Source organism: Mytilus edulis, chromosome 1 (genome assembly GCF_963676685.1).
Source record: "Mytilus edulis chromosome 1, xbMytEdul2.2, whole genome shotgun sequence".
NCBI lineage: Eukaryota > Metazoa > Mollusca > Bivalvia > Mytilida > Mytilidae > Mytilus > Mytilus edulis.
This window is the reverse complement of record NC_092344.1, coordinates 36502241-36525188: the sequence shown is the minus strand read 5'-3', so window position 1 is coordinate 36525188 and position 22948 is coordinate 36502241. Positions and strand designations below refer to the sequence as shown.

Here is a 22948-nt window from a genome sequence, read left to right as displayed (position 1 = left end):
CAAAGTCTATATATATAAACTAAGGGTATACATTTGAATTACATCAACATCAATAAATAATACATGATACAACACATACATAAATACTAACTATGTGACAGAATAGCAGAAGGTGTTGTAGTAATACACAAACATTATTTAAACATTTCAGTTGAAATTCTAAGCTTAAAAGATCTAAATATAAATTTACCTAAATTACACAGCTATTTTACATTGTATACTGGTCATTCTGCTACATAATGGATTTTGTGTCGATGATGTCACATCATGATTAGTATTGACCTTCTAGTTTTTAGTGAACTATTTCATATTTTCTTCCGTTGAGAAGGGGCCTTTGTGGCTGAGTGTTCTAGATCTAAGTAGTTGAACTACTAAACGTTCATCACTAGCCTGTAACCACTGAGGTTGTTAGTTCAAATGTGCATGGGGGCAGGTGCACTGGACTCAATTCTAATTGATTAGGATTATCAGTTTTCCAACCGACTGGACACTTTGACTTCCTCCACCAATAAAAACAGACTACCATGTGCCAGAAATAGCACAATAGTGTTGAAAAAACAGTAAAACATCAATCAATTGATCTTCAGTTGAAAAGTTTAAGCAAAACAATTGTTCATTTACATGTATTTGCAATTTTTCGTATACATATAATATACATAAAATATACATAAAAAATAAATAATTTTAAAAATACCATTTGTAAAAAATTTGCATTCAAATTGCTATTTATTTTCATTTTTATCCATGAAAATAATTACAATTTTAAGAATGATACTGGAAAAGTGTCATTATTCAATATTTTCATGAGGTGCTAGTATATCTCCTCAGTCTGAGAATACTGATTTTCAGATAAATGTTTATGAGTAACCTACATTATAGTTCCTAACCTTCTCATGTAGGTCAGAGGGTCCCTTGTGGAGTGTACATGTTGTCTCATTGGCAATCATACCACATCTTCTAATTTAATATTTATTATCCAACCTGTCAAACAAGGAAAGTAATATTAATTTTGACTGCTCTTTAAATATGATGATCAGCTAGGAGTAAAGTTGGGAATCAAAATCATAAATTTATTGATGTAAAATCAATATGTCTATCATTTGAGAAACAATGCTTCAATGAACATAGATTTGTATAGGTAGTAATTGCTATGATTAAAACCTACACAGGTATTGCACATGTCACAATTAAATCAGGTAGATGTATCTTTATTCAGCTTTGAAGACGTCTAGTTAATGGATGATGATTAGCCAATAGGGGTTACAGTCTATAACCATAGTTTTTAAAACTCTAGATCTTTTCTTATACATGAAAAAAGACCCAGAGGCACAACTTTTCAGGGGCTATCAGAGGGGGACATTTTTCTAGTTCCCCCTCCCGTAGACACTGATTCAGTAGAGGTCAATGAGTCAGCAACCCAAACAAAAAAAATGCCCTACTTTTAGATTATACTGAATCTAAGTGGCCTAGTCCTACATTGTAACTAAGTACAACATTTCATTGCATGTACAATGTACAGGTGCAAAAAAATGCATCTGTCAGCAGTTATTTTCCAATTCTTTAGATCAAGTATCAAGTGTAAGTGGCAATTAGGAAATCAAAATCGAATTCCTTGACCACATGTTTTCTTTTGCTGACAACCATGTCACATGTGCGCTTTTGGTAGGTCTAGTAACTGCTCCATCCTCTTCACCATTCTGTCTGTCTTAAAGAAATTAGTTTTCTTGGCTTTTATGAAAAGGGAATGATTTTATATTCATGATAATTGGTCTGCAGTTGATCAGTAGTAGCGTGAAAGTAATTTCACATCTGTAGAACTAGTACTGCCATTTAATTTCCTGGTTGTATCATTGGTAACCCTTCAAAGATATTTCAATAGAATTAAAAAATATTTGTCATGCAAGTCATTTGGCCTCAGCTGTTTCTGTGAGAGTTAGTGGTATTGGTTTACATACATGTATGTGCTACAAATTTATCTACTATAGATTGAGGCTATTTCTTATTTCATTATTAGGAAGTTGATTATTCGATTGTAATAAGATATTGAGCTGAATTTATTGCAAGACCTTGTCACATTGTCGTACATATCATGTTTATGGATGGCGAAAAAAAACGTATTGCTCATCAAGAATTGTATAGGGTTTCATTCTGAGTTATATTACATCAAAACTCATAGCAGACATTGGAAGACAAATCATTAATGGAAAATATAATGGATTTCTTGTATCGAAGCACAGGAAAATACCGAGCAAAGACGTGAAAGATTTATTCCTTCTAAATAATATGGCATTTTGTACGGAATTCTCTCAAGTAAATGTTGTGATCAGTAATTTGATTTCCTGGAGCATCAGTATTGTGTAGTTCAATATACTCTCTGTCACAGCAGTCTTCATTAAATTGCATTGATTAAGTCTGTCAATAATATCCTTTTTTCTATGGAGTATTGTAAACAGAGGAGGAGAGGTGTTAGTGGTCACAGTACAGGTATTTGTCACCATTTTACTAATTGGCTCAATGTCATCTATAATTTGCATTTACTAAATGTTCATTAATTTGCTTCTTGTTGTTTAAAGATTTTCAAAATATTTGGGTAGTATTTATTTCATAGTTGAAAAAAAGTACATGTAATTCAACCACATAATCTTTATTTTTATATAACTTTTTATATTTGTAATAGTTGCAATTTGGTTCCTACAGAATGCATTTATATTTTGATAACTTGTGTAGTAAGGTTGTGCCAGAAGAGCTTATTTGCAGTGCCTTCTGACAGTATCTGAGGGGTATCTCTGCAGCAGTACATACATGTAGCAGTGTTCTCTTTGCAAATGTATATATAGCGTGGAGTGTGGGTTCATTTAATTTCCTGGTTTTCAAGTTTCACAGATTGAGTGAAAATTGTATTTTTGTAGATAAATGTTTATATGGATTTGCCAAAGTCTGTATTTGATAAAAAAAAGTAATACTTTGTTGAACATTCAAATTCATTGTTTACTAATGCCCACCAATTTAATTGTTGGTATCCAATGTTTATAATCATGATAGCAAATCCATAGAAGAATCAGGGTAACTAGGGAATTTTGATATAACATCTTGTTTCAGACTTTCTCATTCTAGAATGTGTAGCATTGCATCCAGTCACAAGGTTAGAAAATCTATAGTAAAAAGAAATTAGCATCAAATAGCATCATATTCAAACAATATAGCATTTCATTACCATGATGCTTTAGGGTCCTTGGGAGAACACTGCAGATAAAGATATTTTTTCATCATTGTCCTTGGGTAATTCTATCTACTTGTAATGTTAATTGTCTTCTGCTAAATCCTTAATAAATATTGAAATAGTAGATATGTAACTCAAAAGGGCAATGATCCATGTCAGCATGTGTGATTCTCTATAATCAGATAATGTTTCATGTGTACAACATCTGATCTAATTAAAGTGGTCATTGAGCATATTAACTTATATATTTCTTTTCAAACAAATGCATAAACAGCTTTATAATAGGAAAGTACATCAAGTTTTCTTGTTTGCAAGGAAAGGTCATCCAGAAGTGATTAGCATTTTTTTCCCATTTTACCTGTCAAATTTGTTATATACAGGCTGTATATTATTTTGTCATTGGGTTGCTGTCTCATTGTTGTCTACCCTAGATCTCTAATAAGTTATAATCTTAGTACAAATATGAATATATATCTGAAAACAGTTGAACCAAGTGACAGCCTGTGGTCTACTTACACCTCAATAAAAGGAAAATAACTGGTATAAATTTCTTTTTATTATTATTCATTGAGATTAAGTTTGAATTAAACCACATTTTTTATCAATAGTCACAAAATGTTAGTTTTGTAAAGATACTAAAAGTTCTAACCTAAAATACTACATAGATTTACATTGTATCACGCAAATATAATATTCTCATTTGAAATTTTGATATTAAAAGAGTCAGTTATGAATTAAAAGATGTAGACCATTATCAGGATGTATTGATAACTTTGAAAGTTAAAAAACTTGATGAAATTTGTTTCTTAACTTGGAATCTTTGAAGTTATACATGTAAATTAGTTGGTAATTAATTATGGAATCAAGCTAAAAGTAATTGAAAGTGCACATTTTATTTAATTAATCATAATACAATTTATTCTTATTTGTAGTCAAATACAGAACTGAAATATTTTGAAATGTAATTCTACTACTAGTATATAGCTTATATATTTTTTTCAGAACCACCAACCAGAGGGTTCACAAGAAGACAATCTGGTAAGGTTAAGTATAATCTATAAACATGTATATTTGTCGATTGTTTATTGGAATTAAAACACAGTGAAATGGGATTAATATTTAATTCTCAATTTATAAAGACATGATCGTTGCAACGAATGAGTTATTGATTAAACTTGAGCTCATTATTTCTGAACTGGAAAAAAGTCTGGTTCCTTTTTCCAATCAACACACAGATTGTGCAGGGAATCTGTGCAGGATAGACTTGAGGAACCTTATTGATTGTATTTTTCTATTTATGTCAGCATACAAAAGATTATTAATACTAGTGATGACCACTCTATCGGACTCAAATATCCGGTCCCTTTTTTATTTGAATTTTTCAATTGTATGACAGTAGAAAATGTTTTGACAGTTTTGATAGGTCTATCTTTAGGTTAACATTACAATAGCTTTGCTCTGATAATTTTAGAGCTTTAAATGATTGCATGAAAAATTGTATTGTCACCAGATCGACCATAAATGCACAGCTTTCTTTTCCACATGTTCAAGTTAAATTTCATATATAAGTTATTAGAAAAATCCAAAAATTTTGTGTCACTAGCTTTAAATTACAAGCTTGGGTAGTTTATGTAAAAAAATCAAGGTTGGGCATGATTTGGATGAGATTTTGCATATTTGACCGTATCAGGTTTCGATATGTATGAATAAGGAATAAGGGATATGATAAGTTTTGATTAAATTTAACCTCCATCTTCAAAGATTTCCCTGTGTTATCATTGCAGAAAGAAAATCATTATATTACACCAATGTAACTTTGTTACGTCATCCATACAAAATAATCTTTCTTTGTAACTTATCGATGAAAAGGACCTGGGGATTCAAATAAAAAATATCCTAATGATATTGCAGAATAGATTGACTTTATTTCCCTACAAAGTTGGACATGAAATAAAACAGGAAATTGGCAGAACATCTGATTTTCTTGATTGACAAGTAAATGGAAAGACATAAATGCTGAAAAATGGCGATTCAACAATATATTAAAGTACAAACATGTTGGACAAAGATGTATATATCATAGAAAACACAATTTCTAGATTAACTTGGTACTGTAGTCTGTAGAGACTATAGAAATTAGAAAATGCCAAATACAGAAAGTGTATTAGAGCATAAGTGATTTTGATTGTCTTTGATTTCCGTGTAATTTACATGCATGGAATACATGTTCATGTGGTTAGGTTTAGAATCTTCTTTTATAGTGGTGTCAAATCAATAGATACCAGTATATTTATTGAAATCCTTTGTTAAAGTACAAATTTATTTCAAAAGCTGAAAGTTTACTTACAAATTCAATTTACTCAATACACAATGTACATGTTCATTTGTATAAAAAAAAATGAGTTTAAAGATATTTTTGGAGTTTTTAAAAACAATTACTTGTGGCAAGTTGTGCTCAATTAAAGCTCTAGTACTGTGTCATAGAAAGAAAAAAAATTGTTGTAGAAAACTTTCATTACTGACTTTATGGTTTGTATATAATAAAAAAGTATAACAAAACAGTGAAAACTAATGAACTCCAAGGTTAATTCCAAAAGGTGGAAGTCCATAAAAATTGGCAACATCAAAAGTTATCAACCAACATAACAACTGAAAAATAACTGTCCTATACCTGAAATTTACAGGCATTTTTTTTAATATGAATTTTGTTTTTACATAACATACTCTGTACTTCAGCTTTATAACAGCTTTATAAGTTCTCCTTTTTGTCGTTTTTCCTTAGATTTTAATGTTTGACATTTTTTCTCAGCTTTTTTAATTGTTTTGCATGTCTGACATTGTCATACAAGTTTTAAATGTTTATTATTTTCAGTATCTGCTGAACGATATGATCCTGCTGATGACGAAGACTTAGACGAAAAAGTAAGTACAATGAAAAAAGCGATTCCAAATTTGATATCTTATTTTACTGTGTTATATTTGAAAATTTGTAAGCTCATTTTTGAAAAGAGAATGACAGATAGACATAAGCCACCTTATTAAAGTGTCTCATTAAAATATCAACAGTAAGAATTAAAGAAGCAGGGTTTCCTCAAAATGATTGGGCAGCCAAAGAACTTTTATTTTCTGGTTTTAACTGTTTTTGATGGTCACAATTTGTAACTTTAGGTACGTTATTCAATGTAGGTAACCATTAAGGAATTTAGGGTAATGCATCTGGTGAACACACAGGAGAATGATTATTTTACTCCAAATATGTACAGTTAATTGTACATTGATATGAGGTCAGTTTAAAGTGTCTGCATTGTTTATTTTCATTGTTATGCCCCACCTACGATAGTAGAGGGGCATTATGTTTTCTGGTCTGTGCGTCCGTTCGTTCGTTCGTCCGTCCGTCTGTCCCGCTTCAGGTTAAAGTTTTTGGTCAAGGTAGTTTTTGATGAAGCAGAAGTCCAATCAACTTGAAACTTGGTACATATGTTCCATATGATATGAACTTTCTATTTTAAAGACAAATTAAACTTTTGACCCCAATTTCACGGCCCACTGAACATACAAAATGAAAGTGCGAGTTTCAGGTTAAAGTTTTTGGTCAAGGTAGTTTTTGATGAAGTTGAAGTCCAATCAACTTGAAACTTAGTACAAATGTTCCCTATGATATGATCTTTCTAATTTTAATGCCTAATTATATTTTTAACCCATTTTCACGGTCCATTGAACATGGAAAATGATAGTGCGAGTGGGGCATCCGTGTACTTTGGACACATTCTTGTTTTATATATATATACATGTATGTAAACTGTATATTATGTATAATGTTTTAAGCCATTGGCCCAAATGGGCATAAAGTGCTTTTCAAAAAAGTTAAATGAAAGTGAATAGTTTGATATATTGAACGCATGACTTTACTTTTTTTAATGCCATAAAATTTGCAATGGTTTTAAAAGCTTATGTTTTGCTAGACTTGAAGTTTACTGCCAATTTTGCATCTCTCTAAACATGCATCTTGCATTTAGAATATGATTGACTTTTTTAAAACGTTTTCATTTGTTCAAATTTCTTAGACGTGATTATAAAAGAACTTTTACCCGAAGACGTGCACGTTTCCACATCTGTTCCCTAACTTTTATAGTTCTTTAGTGTTTGTGTACTGTAGATCATCTGTCCTTGCATCGTCAATTTGTAGTCTTATATAAATTATTTGTAATAGGGAACTTCTTGAGTACTGAAAGACTTAAACATAGAATTAATATAAATGAAAGTAAATCAGAAAATACCTGCCCACTACATCCTGTATATAAGCTTAATTAATTTTTTTTATAAAGAACGTGCATATTTGGTAAATTATCATTCAAGCATTTACCTATATATAATTGAGTAAATAAATAGAATATCAAATGTGATATGAAGTAAATTAATTCATAATTCTATAGTTATATGCTGATCATTATCTTTAGGGAATCAATGTATTTCATCATCCCTTAGAAATCAGTGGGATTCTAGCTAAAAAAGAATGTTTTATTGATATAATTATATGGTAAATAGTTAATACTTACCAAATTAAAAAAAAAAAATGATATACATATTATGTAAAGCACATTTTAGCTTTGCATATTTTTAGCTCACCTGGCCCGAAGGGCCAAGTGAGCTTTTCCCATCACTTGGCGTCCGTCGTCCGTCGTCCGTCGTCCGTCGTCGTCGTCGTCGTCGTCCGTCGTCGTTAACTTTTACAAAAATCTTCTCCTCTGAAACTACTGGGCCAAATTAATCCAAACTTGGCCACAATCATCATTGGGGTATCTAGTTTAAAAAATGTGTGGCGTGACCCGGCCAACCAACCAAGATGGCCGCCATGGCTAAAATAGAACATAGGGGTAAAATGCAGTTTTTAGCTTATAACTCAAAAACCAAAGCATTTAGAGCAAATCTGACATGGGGTTAAATTGTTTATCAGGTCAAGATCTTTCTGCCCTCAAATTTTCAGATGAATCCGACAACCCATTGTTGGGTTGCTGCCCCTGAATTGGTAATTTTAGGGAATTTTTGCTGTTTTTGGTTATTATCTTGAATATTATTATAGATAGAGATAAACTGTAAACAGCAATAATGTTCAGCAAAGTTAGATTTACAAATAAGTCAACATGACCAAAATGGTCAATTGACCCCTTTAGAAGTTATTGACCTTTATAGTCAATTTTTAACCATTTTTCGTAAATCTTAGAAATCTTTTACAAAAATCTTCTCCTCTGAAACTACTGTGCCAAATTAATCCAAACTTGGCCACAGTCATCTTTGGGGTATCTAGTTTAAAAAATGTGTGGCGTGACCCGGCCAAGTAACCAAGATGGCCACCATGGCTAAAAATAGAACATAGGGGTAAAATGCAGTTTTTGGCTTATAACTCAAAAATCAAAGCATTTAGAGCAAATCTGACGGGTTAAAAGTGTTTATCAGGTCAAGATCTATCTGTCCTGAAATTTTCAGATGAATCCGACAACCTGTTGTTGGGTTGCTGCCCCTGAATTGGTATTTTTAAGGAAATTTTGCTGTTTTTGGTTATTATGTTGAATATTATTATAGATAGAGATAAACTGTAAACAGCAATAATGTTCAGCAAAGTAAGATTTACAAATACCTCAATGCAAAGGAAATGGTCAGCTGACCTCTTTAGGAGTTATTTCCCTTTATAGTCAAATTTTAACCATTTTTTCGTAAATCTTAGTAATCTTTTACAAAAATCTTCTCCTCTGAAACTACTGGGCCAAATTAAACCAAACTTGGCCACAATTGTCATGGGGGTATCTAGTTTAAAAAATGTGTGGCGTGACCCGGCCAACCAACCAAGATGGCCGCCATGGCTAAAAATAGAATATAGGGGTAAAATGCAGTTTTTGGCTTATAACTCAAAAACCAAAGCACTTAGAGCAAATCTGACATGGGTAAAATTGTTTATCAGGTCAAGATCTTTCTGCCCTCAAATTTTCAGATGAATCCGACAACCCGTTGTTTGGTTACTGCCCCTGAATTGGTATCTTGAATATTATTATAGATAGAGATAAACTGTAAACAGCAATAATGTTCAGCAAAGTTTGATTTACAAATAAGTCAACATGACCAAAATAGTCAATTGACTCCTTAAGGAGTTATTGCCGTTTATAGTTAATTTTTAGCATTTTTCATAAATTTTTGTAAATTTTTAGAAAATATTTTCCACTGTAATTACTGGGCCAAGTTCATTATAGATAAAGATAATTGTAGCAACAAGAATGTTCAGTAAAGTAAGATCTACAAACACATCACTATCACCAAAACACAATTATATCATGAATTTATCTGTGTCCATTGTTTAATATGCACATAGACCAAGGTGAGCGACACAGGCTCTTGAGAGCCTCTAGTTTTCCATGGAAAGTTTTACATAATTAAAAAGATTATTTCAATTATCATTGTATAAATTTTTTGTAATATTCATGATTTTTGTTATTGCAGGTTGTATATCCAAAAACAGACGAACAGAGACAAAGATTGAATGAAGCCGTCAAACACATTTTATTATTTAGATCATTAGAACCAGTAAGTAGTCATTTGTGATTTTTGAAGTAAATAATAAATATGCTTGAGGTTTTCCTTGCATTGTTTCAACAATTTCAAGAGCAATCTGAGGAGAAATAACATCATGGGCATTGGTTTAAGGGTATAATTGATTTATCAAATTTCATGATTATTACCAAATATTTGTGGTTTGACAGAAAGTATTTGTTTGAATGATACTTTATTGGTTTTTTGGTTGTATCCTCTGGGTAAACTGTCCTATACAAGTGGAATTTGTACCATAATTAACCATATGAATGCAATAGAATTGTATAAGTATTAAAGTTACGTCATAACTTCAGTCATGTTTAGATTTTGCACCAGTTTACATTAAAAAAAACATGCTCTACCTGCATTGGATGAATTACAATTGCCAATAGATAACTTGCTTTTTAAGTTCATTATTGATTCACCATGTTATTGATTGAAAAATAATGGTCATCAATATACATAAATAGGTCATTAAAGACTGGTACAGTTAACTCCACACATAATTCTTTGTATTTTACAATTTAATGAGGCCCAGTCAAGAGCAGCCATTGTCCTGTTAGATTAATAACTGGTATTATGGCTGTTCCTTATGGAAATTTATCTTTTGATGAAGACCTAATGGTTTTGTGATTATCAACTTTACTCAGCTAACTATGTATGGAAAACACATTAATTCTCTCTCTGTGTTTATGCATGGCAGTAAAATAAAGGAAGCTCTTCTAATGTGTTTCAGATAGATAGATGTCAGCAGTTCGGTTTTCTTGTCCTATATCATGCAATTTGTTGAGAAAAATGATTGTTATAGCTTGCAGGCATGTTTTTGAAGGTTAAATGTGGGTGGTTATATTCTCAGTTACAGAACGTTAGATTGGGTTTATTGAATAGTTCTTAACAAATAGATGTGCAGAATGCAGAATCTGTTGATAGGTTTATACCAATAAATGTTATTTTGAATGGAGTGACATTTGATTCAAGCATGATATGTGGAAATGATATGGAAACAGATATAAGCTGCAATCTATTTCAGTTGTTTGATTTTTAAATGATTTTAATGTTTTGTCATCCTGTCAAAAAAAACTTGTTCATCTATGTAGTGGAAAAATGAAATTTTCTAACTGTTGTTTTGACATAGATATTTTTCATAAACAATGACTCACATAGTTATAGTTTTAATAATTCCATTAAAAATGATTTGGTTGGTGGGAAGGGAATTTCTGGACATGGGTTGTGGGTCGCTTATGGTCATGATGGTAGTACATCCAAGTAATGTGTTAAAAATTACTTTCAGATAGAATGTTGGTTGATGATGCAATTTTTAGGTCCCTTCCTACCCTTCCACATACGTTTGAATAGAATATCCTTAAGTGGAGATACATGGTATAAAAATATGGCACATTGAGCCAATTCCAAATAATAAAATAAACAAAGTTAGAAGGCATTCCAAAAGTTAAATCTGCACAACCGACCTAGATAAGTAAACTTAAACATCTGCAACATTGACCATTATAGATTTTTTGGTTATTTTCTGTTTTCTATAACTGAATTAAAAAGCAAGTTGCATTAAAAAGAAAAAGAAAAAGAAACCACTGAACATGCATGACACAAATTGTACTTGACTGACTTGAGTCTATAGAAATTCACCTTTAGAATAGATACAACTTTCTCAAATGACAGTTCATGTATCAGTATATACCATAAAATGAGCTTCAATTTCACTAATTACTTAAGTCTGGTACATGTTGTTTATATTTTTATTTAATCTGTATGTCGCCTTGTTTCTTATTAAATGTATGAGGTGGATTTTGGTTAAATGGGATTATGTGGGGTATAAACTGTATAGGGTTTTAAGACCACTTAAGAATGGTATTCCAATCAATTTGTTTTTTTCATTTTATTTTATTTCGTTGATGCAGCTCATCAAAGTTCAGTTTGATAAAAAAAAAAATTCCGATATGAAATGTACATGTCTGGTTAAGGTGACTAAGGTCATTAACATGATTTCATGGATTATAAGATAATCCTCATAAGGATTTGTTTATAAGAACCAGTAGTTAATTAAATATATAGGTTCCTAATATTAATTCTAAATAAGAAATTCAGGAGGTTTTTCTAAAGTTCAGTTAAAGTCATTGATATTGTATCCTGTTTTCTTCAAATAAAGTATTTAGAATCTTACAAGTCATTGATATAAAGTTTTCCTTATATCTAAACTTGTTGTGAGTAGTATGGGTGCTTATCTTATGGTAGAAAAAAATTGGCCTTGGCATTAGTGTAATATTAAAAGATTTATGTTTCAGAAGGGACTTAAACTTAATATGTAAAGCTTTTCTAAAAGAGCCATATTAATCATTATGTACTTGAGTACAATAGTACCTGACACTCATAATCTCTGAGTAATTCTATTTAATATTGTGCAAGAAATATTTGAAATCAAAGATTTTTTGGTAGATCTCAAAGAACTTTTAATTAGAATGTATTTAAAAATTCAAAAAGCAATACCTGGTTTCAGTAAAATATGACAGTTATTAAAAGAGTTAATTGAATCAGTTTAGGCATATTAAGAAGATCAACAAAAGAAAAAAAAATGCGCTTAGCATTTGCCTGTACTGTATTGCATGTATTTGAAAAAAAATATATTAAGGAATACATTTTTTATTTGATTTACATATATATAGAAAAAAATGTCATATTTGCTTTAGAAAGTAACATGGCTGCTTGGCCATATTCAATTCAGTATAACCAGTACACTGTATGCACACAAACCTTCCATTTGCCAATTACATCTATAAGTTGGATAGTAATAACAGTTTGTTATACCATCCATCCATGAACCCATTTTCATACTCTTTGCAATCACAACAATCTGTCAGAATATATATATTATTAAGTCTGATTGCATACATAAACATGATAAAGAAATAGTCAATTATATGTAGTGATACAGCTGGTCATGACTGGGTATTTGTCTTGTGATTTAGGAAAAATAACCTACACTTATTTGAGGCCACAATTAAAAATATTTCAGTTTGCCCAAACCCGACCCATGATGACTGGGTGTGGGTAGGTAGGTAGGCAAATTCTTTTTTTTTTTTTTTTTATCAGAATTTGCATGAAAATATTAAAAGATCTTAAAACAGTATATCTTTTTTTTCCGTCAAACCTTTGTAGAGAAAACCAAAAGCCATGAATTTAAAACCTCTATAAATAAATTAGTCTACTATATGATTTGTATCCTGAGATGTTTATAACACTGACAATTGCTAGCTGTGTGAAAGGGCTGGTGGATTTATGAAGTGATTTTCAACAGTTCCATCAACACGATGTTTTTGTAAAAAAAAGTATCAGCTGATTATGTTATGATTAAATTTGTTTGCAGTTTTTAAATCCTATTTCTATTAAAATATTTATATGAATTATTATCTACCATCCTTAGTTTGTGTCTTGTTTATGTTTTGAAAACAAATTTGTATTTACATTATCACACAGGTAAACTAATTTGGCTATAAATAGATCAAAGCATGTTCTGTAGAATCTCCAAACTAAAAACGTATTTGTTATAATTTTATTTTTTTAAATAATTAAGTTTAAATTTTTGAAAATAATCATCATTGATAAAATATAATTGCATAAAGTTAACGTTTTCTGAAGACTATTTATTTTTAGGTCATGGTTCTAGAGGCTTCCTCACAAATTTGTATAAAAATCCAATATGGCGTCCATAACATGTTTTTACTTTTGCACATGTGAAAAAAATATTTCTGTCAAAAGTCAGATTTCTCTTGTCAAAAGTGATTTATATTGCAATAAATTATTCAGAGGGAGTTACATTCAGTTAAGATTATATTTCTGATTCTGTGAACAATTATAGTTTTATCAAATTCTCCCAAACAGCAACGTACTGATCTAGTCCAAATAATTATGACGTCTTGAAAGGCTATTATAATTTTTTTCTTTGACGCCTTACTTCGACGTCATAATGCTGAAGCCGCCATTTTCGGTTGGACTTTGAGAGCATATTTTGCTCTCAACTTTGAGACCCAATTTAGCCATCAAATTTTCAAAGAAGGCTAAAACAAAATGCATATATAAAAATTCTTACCTTTTATGTGTTTGTTTTACGAAAATATTTCCAATTAATCCCTACAGAAATAATAATATAAGTAACAATTCCATCCGAGGCGGGAACATGTCGACTGCATTTTTTAAAACGTTTGTCGGATTTCTTTTTAGGAGATTATAAAATAATTTTTACACCAAACTCGGTAAAACCCGAATTTCCGGAACCATTGTTTTACATTATCCGGAAATTCAGGTTGGTCAAAATGTACCGAGTTTGGTTCAAAAATATATTTTATACACCTTAAATGAAGCATCTTGAGGAGAAATCAGCTAAACGTTTTTATAAAGCAGTAAATTCCCTATCAAAGTCCAACTGAATATATGAGTTTGGCGTTATGACGTTGATGTAAGGCGTCAAAGAAAAAAAATATAATAGCCTTTCAAGACGTCATAATTATTTGGACTACGTACTGATCTTGTCTAATGAGACTTGTAAATTTGAACTATTTGAATAAAAGGGCATCTAATTTACATGATAAAGAAAGATTATAATTAAAGACAACAATTTATCAAGAAATAATTCCTTTTTATTCAGTAAAAACAAAATCTTCTTGCAAGATTGTAAATTCGCAACTTCCGGATCCATTTCCTGTCAGAATAACATTGAAAATATTCGATTGCACATGGTTTTGAACAAATCTACCTGAATATTCTTATCAGATATTCGATAACACGATGAAATTAACATTGAGCATATAGGTAAGGGTTTGGTAGTACAGACAACTACAGCGTAAAAAAAACTGCCACTTCACATGTTTTACTTCTTTACGTTCGTTAAATCAGAAGATAAAAACAGAGAACATCGAATATCGACTAACTCAGTAACTGCGTCTTTTATACGCTTTTTTTAAATATTATTCACAGTTACTTTCAAACGCAAAAACGACAAACATTAAGTTTTGTACGATGACGGAGCGGACCCAAAAAAAATCTGAAAAAAAAAAAATTCTTCAAAAAAACGTCAAAAAAAGAATTTGAGTCGGCGGGTTTATTTTGGGTCGGTCGCGTTTGGGCAAACATACAATCTTTTTATTTTGGCCTGACAGATTTTTTAAATATCTTAATATTTAATGATACTGTGGATTCACTATTATTTGTGGTATACTAATTTTTGTGGGTTTCATGGGAACAGGTGAACCACATTCAGATATTCAACAAAATACATTTTTAGCTCACCTGGCCTAAAAGGCCATGTGAGCTTTTCTCATCACTTGGCGTCCGTTGTCGTCGACGTCGTCGTCTGTCGTCGTTAACAATTTTTCAAACATCTTCTCCTCTGAAACTACTGAATGGATTTGAATGAAACTTAACATGATTGTTCTTTAGTATATCCTGCACAAAATGTGCGCTTCGATTTTTGATCCGTCAAAAAACATGGCCGCCGTTACTTAAAATAGAACATAGGGGTCAAATGCAGTTTTTGGCTTATATCTCAAAAACGAAAGCATTTAGAGCAAATCTGACATGGGATAAAAATGTTCATTATGTCAAGATCTATCAGCCCTTAAATTTTCAGATGAATTAAACAAACCATTGTTGGGTTGCTGCCACTTAATTGGTAATTTTAAGGAAATTTTGCAGTTTTTGGTCATTATCTTGAATATTAATATAGATAAAGATAAACTGTAAACAGCAAAAAAGATCAGCAAAGTAAGATCTACAAATAAGTTAATATGACCAAAATTGTCAATTGACCCCTTAAGGGGTTATTGTCCTTTAATGACAATTTTTCACAATTTGTTCATCATATTTGCTAACTTTAAAAAATCTTCTCCTCTGAAACTACTGAATGGATTTGGTTAAAACTTAGCATGATTGTTCCTTAGATTATCCTGCACAAAGTGTGTGCTTTGATTTTTGATCCGTCAAAAAACATGGCCGCCGTTACTTAAAATAGAACATAGGGGTCAAATGCAGTTTTTGGCTTATATCTCAAAAACGAAAGCATTTAGACACATCTGACATTGAGTAAAAATGTTCATTAGGTCAAGATCTATCAGCCCTGAAATTTTCAGATGATTCAAACAAACCATTGTTGGGTTGCTGCCACTTAATTGGTAATTTTAAGGAAATTTTGCAGTTTTTGGTCATTATCTTGAATATTATTATAGATAAAGATAAACTGTAAACAGCAAATATGATCAGCAAAGTAAGATCTACAAATAAGTCAATTTGACCAAAATTGTCAATTGACCTCTTTAGGAGTTATTGCCCTTTAAAGACTTATTTCACAATTTGTTCATCATGTTGACTTACTTTAAAAAATCTTCTCTTATGAAACTGCTGTATCAATTTCAGCCAAACTTAGGCTAAATGAGTTTCAGAGTTTCAGAGTATCTAGTATAAATTTTATATTTCATTTCCTTGTATGTCAAGAAACATAGCTCCTATGGCTAAAATAGAACATAGGAGAAAATGATTTTTTTTGCTTTTGAAGAAAATAGGACGATTCAAAGAACATTTAAATAAATTGAAAAGCCAAAATAATCATTGATGAGAGATTAAACCAAAAAAATTCAGGTGAGCGATTCAGGCTCTTGAGAGCCTCTTGTTTCTAAAGGCTTTGTATGGAAGATGGCAAAACCACTAAATTAGATATCCACAAAAATGTAACTTTTACTCAATCCGAGAAAATTGATAGCCACGAAAATAAATGAATGGACAGAAGCCCAGCTAATTATATGTAGTGATACAGCTGGTCAAGACTGGCATATGGTTTGGGGTTTAGGAAAAATAACCTACAGATTTTTTATTTTTTTTTTTTGAACATTAGAATAACTAATGATATCCTTGTGTAAAAAGTAACTTTTTGTTTTGTTTTGTAGGAACAGATGCAAGAGGTGTTAGATGCCATGTTTGAAAAGAAGGTGTGTATTTATTTTATGTTGCTACTGAAAGATTGGTTTTTCGGTTATTTTGAAATTAAGGAATAACGCTACTTAAGACATATCATAATATATTATTTTATTTCTATTTTCTGACTTTTTTACCTTCTATGTTTTCGATTTGTTTTCAAGAAAAAAGTGTAGTTTTATTTACTTTTTTGGACTATAACTATAAGCATGAAGCTTTTAAGGGTCCTACCAGCATAAAAAGATGTTTTAACATTACAGCGCTGTTTGTTAAAATTCTACTGATCTATTGTGGATCAGAACTTGACTAGAGACAATGAATAACTTTAGTATCATAGTGATGTTTCTATAGACACCCTTAATTATCAAGTTCTATTGGAAGGCATGATTGAAGATTCACTTATTTTTCAAGTTTCATTAGGAATACCAATAATTCAATACATATGTATGATAATATATTAGGTATAGAATAAAGAATAGGTTTTTTTCATATTACATTTTAAGATCGAGTTATGAGATTATAATTGTCTAAATACAGACATTTTTTTGTGATTTTGATTGGTGGATTTCTTATTCTGAGTACGATAATCATGCTCCTAATTTTTATGAGTGTTAGGCCTGGAGTTGCAGGAATTGGACTTCAAAATAAGTCGGGCATTCAAGGCACAAATGTTTATAAAATTTGTCACACATCTCTTCAAAACTTGTTTGAAACATTAGAGCTTTATGGACTTATTCAAAATTGACAAGTTTGTCTTTGCAGAGTTATGCAACTTCAAACGAGACATCTATATTATGTGCTCATGACTCGTTATATAAAATTGACAAATTTTCTTGGTTCAATGTAAAATCTCTTTAAGTAAAACTGAAATCATACTGGTTCTCAAGAAGCATTTTTGGTGTAATTTCTTTGTCTGACCATGGCCAGCGGTCATTTTAACTATATCTTGTTTTCATTTACATTTACTAGTGCTCATTGATTTAAGTAGTTATATAAATTCTAAATAAGTTTTTTTGTTAGACAGAATTCTAGATTGCAATGACCTTGTAAGTTTGAAGCGTATGATTTGACCTTGATCTCATTACTTTTAACACCTTGTTTTATCACAATCAATCCACTATTCAGGTGAAGCATAATTTCCTTTTACTCTTTTTTGTTTGTTTTATGTATGTAATATGAAAAATTCTAACTGATTTTAAATGATCTATATCAAAATAATGCTCTCACAGTAATGAACATAGGTTTGACAAATATCAACTTTCCTTTTAATCTTATTAGTATAAAGTATTAGTCCTGAAAATGTATAATAAAACATAATCTGTAAATGTATAGCTAAAGGGCAGGGACTAATGTGAATAAAGGTACCTGTATATATGTTGATTTTGGGGTCAAATAAAAGTAATAGGAATAAAATCACACCTGAACTAATTAGGACATGGAAAAACTTGATAACAACTGTGTAGCTTGTTACACCTTTTGATTTTGATCTAATTTGTTTGTATTTCGCGTATCTAGAATCGAGCAATGAACTGCATTGCCAAATCAATTTTTCTCTTTAGCTATGCTCTAGATCTTGAGGAAATTGAATTGTATGTTTCATGTGTTTATCTCATATTGATGACAAAGGCTTAGAAAGGTATTCAACTTTATCATTTTACTTCTGACCTTTAATCTGCTTTGAATAGAACAGGTAGAATTGGAGTATTAAATGCATTCTTACTGTAAGAATGTATCCAAGGGTCCTGTTATTGGCCTAATACTATGTATGATAAACATTGATTCAAGTGATAAATTGTAAATACATGTGAACAACCTGACAATTTAAACCCGTTCACCTTAATTTATTTCACATTTCCTATTTTCACTTTTTAAAGTCGTAAACAAACAACGGTTAAGAAATCCCTAAATAATACAAAGCTTAATAAATATTTATGTTCAACTGTTTCATTCTTTATGAATTTTTATGTACCGTTTACCATTTATGTATTTATAAGTAAATTTATATTGCTGTAATTCAAAAATTATTCTGTTGCTTTTTTATTGTGATTTATTGTGACCAAATAAAAAGTTGAGATTTATTAAAAGCAGTTTTTATATGGAGGAAATAATGCAGTAAAAATTTGTTTATGCATGCTCATCTTTATTTTTCTCATGACAAAATAGGGGTCTTGATGATTTTCACTTAAATTACCTTAATGTTTATGCCCTTTGGAAATAAAATACCTTCTTCTTCTTCCTTATTTTCTAATTGATTAATAATAAAAATTGATGCCAATTAATAAGCTATAATGGACCTGATCGTATTCAATCTGTTTTTTCTGGTATGATTAAATACATGTTAAGGACTTTATGTAATTATGGATGGATTTATCTATTTTTCATAGCATTTCTAACATTAGCTCATTTTTTCCTTTAAAGCTTCAGCATATTTTACACAATATTGGTTTCCTTCAGGGTCAAATTACTAGTAAATTTTATCAATCATAATAATACCCAACTATTAAATAAGGAAGACCTGATAAACAAACAAAACAAATCCTAAATAATCATGTATATTGCCATATGGTATGACTCTACACTATGATCCCCTTAAAGTGTAATAGCTGATGACCTTAATTACTGTCAATTCTAGTCACAATAATTACTTATGCAGAAATGCAGTTTTTGACCTAGACTGGTTTTATTTACAAGTACATCATTACTTTAATAGCTGAAATAAAAAAAAAAGTAATTGATCTTTATTAAGTCATTTGAAATGTTGAAGAATTTGTCCTTTTAAATGCATCGTATGAAATCATACAGTTTATAGACTTGATGAATGGACTTGGGCGTTAATGAACTAATTATGGCGTAATGAATTGCCTTCACTTGTAATAACTGCATTGATTATTGTATTGAGTTATACTAAATGATGATATAATTATTTCCTTTCAAACATAAAGCTGAAATCGCCTGGATTGGAATCTTTAAATGTTAATTCCTTGTAGCTATTTCGTTCATAACATAACCAAGTCTCCAAGTAAAAATTTAATCAGAGGATGATTATGCCTATTAATGAAAATTTTCTCTTTTTTTCTGTTGATACATTTAATGTACATTTTCAAAAATGAGATTAGAGGATATTAATGAAACAGTAGAACTGTTGAAGTGTTCGGAATAGATATGAAAATAACTGTCACAGTTGTCAGATTAATATTAAAATTTTAACATTTTACATTAACAGTCCTTAGATATGATTGTCAAAATAAAATGCTCCTGTCTATTTATTTTGCCAGATTTATTTCAGAAATGAAAATACTTAGGCTGAATTTAGATTCTGTTCACTATTACCCAGGCCTAAATTAAAATATTGTTTATTTGCCCTTTTCCGACCCTATGTTTTGAAACAGGGTAGGTAGGTAGGTAAAATATTTTATTTTTCTTTCCCAAAAAATAACTGAGGTAGGTACATTTTTTGTCATGGGTAGGCAGGTAGTTATAACATTTTATTTTATAGATACATAATCTGCATGACGTCATTTTTGTCTGTATTGCTTTTGTTTAAGTATGTTTTTGCTTATAAATTTCTGGGACTTTTAGACTAGTATAAGGTCCCAGGAAGTTTTGAAAAAAACATATCATGTAGAATGTGAAATTAATTCATATGCACTACTATTTTGTTTTCAAATATCAAAATATAGGGCTGTGCGGCATATTTTCAACATTAATATGCCTGGAACTTTTAAGAGTTTTAACTTACACTAATATTCTGACCTACGTTCATTGTACGCTTACCTCGACCTAAAGGTTTTCTGTTAGAGATAACTTTGTCCTGGTAAAATATGCCCGGGCAGACATACATTACTAGTAGAGACAGTCCCTAGAGTGTTTAAATGTTCGTATGTGCCTGGGTTTCCAATAAAAATGATACAAGACTTGAAACTCAATTGTCACGTATTTTTCATCTCATTTATAAATGATCTGTATGGGAAAACTTGGCGATTTTACTGCCAAATATTCTCCACTTTACAGACCTTTGGTTCATGTCAGATATAAATAATATATCAATGCTTGTTGAAGGCATCGTTAACATAATCACCCTGATCCACCGATCACCAAAGGCCATTCCTACATAGGAAACAACGTCCGTTTACAAAATAGTTTGTACACACGTTAAAAATTTTGTATTGGACGAACTTTTTTTTTAATGAATTCTACTCTTCAAGTATAAAGACACAAACGTTCGTCATATCATGATTTCAAACAAATGCTTTGAAACTCTAAATGCAAGTGTTCATGTCAAACGCTCACGTGATACCAAACGGACTAGACCTTATCCGGGAAAGATAAAACCCGAGGATTCCGGTAAAAAAGTTTTGAGCGGGAAATACACATATAAGATTATTTGTAGGAACGGAAAAACAAAATAAAATTAAATCTTGTAGGTAAATACAAATAAAAGATTTTCAGGCGGAACAAATTTATAGGGTCGGTCGGTAAAGGGCAAACAAACAATATTTTAATTTAAGCCCCAGTTGTTGTAAAAATTCCTGATAATTTTTAGTCACTACTGTAAATTCATAAATTATTGCAATTTTGCCATATAAGACTAAAATGAGATTTTGATTTCTGAGAAAACTCCTCTTTCATTCATATAAAAAATTTCCAGACACCAGTTTAGATTATTGCGATTATAACCATGTTGCATTTTTATGCCCCACCTACGATAGTAGAGGGGCATTATGTTTTCTGGTCTGTGCGTCCGTCCGTCCGTCTGTCTGTTCGTTCGTCCGTCCGTCTGTCCGTTCGTTTGTCCGTCTGTCCCGCTTCAGGTTAAAGTTTTTGGTCAAGGTAGTTTTTGATGAAGTTTAAGTCCAATCGACTTCAAACTTAGTACACATGTCCCCTATGATATGATCTTTCTAATTTTAATTTGCAATAATAAAAACATCACAATAATTTCTGAATTTACAGTATTTGAAATTGAATTCTTAAGATGTAAAAGTCCTTTATATAAAAAAAAAATTCTGCAGCAAAAATACCATGATAAATATATGTAATTTAAAGTGACCTCTTTTACCTTCACCATGCAGGGTCATTGACTTGAAACAGTAGACATAATGTCCACCTCCACTCAAAACCATCATATTACGTATCAAACTGTTATGATATATGGAATCTGAATGTATTTTACTCTTGACTGCAAATTATTTTTCCATTCTGCCTTTATTTGTTCATTTAGTGATAAGTCAGACTTCTTAGTTCTGAGTGGTATGATTAATGCAAGTTTGATTTCTATTTGATATAGTCTGGAGGTTATCCAAGTGATGTATGAGGTTGACTCTCTTTTCCTGATTAGCTATTTTCTTATTAGCGGAACATTGATAGAATTTTGTTATACACAAATCAGATAGTGATAAATTCTTTTCTTACACAATTCACTTGCTGTAATTGATTTCCTGGGTAAATTACCTTATAAAGGAGTTTTCAGTTATCATTACTAAATAAAATGATTCAAGTAATTGGTTGTTAATAAGTGTGACTGATTTCGTTTGGTCTTAATCTACCTACAGAACAGCATGACAGGTTGTCATTGTGACTCTATAGTTGATTTTTATTGGGTGTATTTATTAGACATGATAGATAAATAGATTGTATCCAGCCTGGAAAGGATTACAAAGAGATATAGCTATAGAAAGTAGTGATTGAACATGATCTTGACTATGGTAAAACTGTTTGCACTAATTAAAGATGATAGTTTCATGTAAATCTCACAAGATAAGAATGCCCTGAAAACCCATGAATGAATGTAACATCACAATTAAATATAGTTATTGGTATATATTCCTACAATAGGAAGCAAGTACATCTAGTAAGGAGAAAATCTATGGGATGATTAATGAGGATTTGCCCATGCAGTGTTAGATACAATTGTTCAAGTGGCAAAGTCTGACAGATGATGTTACAGAAATCCAATAAGAAATAATCATTGTTTGTTTCTAAAACTGACCAGCTTAAAAGAAGTAATAAATTGTTCCGAAATTTCTTCATGGTCTGGTCATCAAACCTTCCTTCATTTCATCCATTTCAATGTCTTTCTTTTACCCATTGAGATAATTACGGGTTGATATTAAATAAATTATGTTTTAATATTGTTGGTGGACCTCGGCTGTTTTCTGCTCTGTTGTCCGGTTG

At 30.8% G+C, this 22948-nt stretch overlaps 1 protein-coding gene across 5 annotated transcripts in view; it reads left to right on the top strand.

Annotated features, from left to right (window-relative positions):
- Positions 1-22948, top strand: part of LOC139512066 (cAMP-dependent protein kinase type II regulatory subunit-like) — a 50540-nt gene that overhangs the window by 4034 nt on the left and 23558 nt on the right. For all 5 annotated transcript variants that reach the window (XM_071299388.1, XM_071299405.1, XM_071299427.1 and 2 more), the window contains exons 2-5: positions 4223-4258; positions 6093-6142; positions 9710-9793; positions 16747-16788. In XM_071299388.1, the coding sequence (XP_071155489.1) occupies positions 4223-4258; positions 6093-6142; positions 9710-9793; positions 16747-16788 (212 nt within the window). The remainder of the gene's footprint in view (positions 1-4222; positions 4259-6092; positions 6143-9709; positions 9794-16746; positions 16789-22948) is intronic.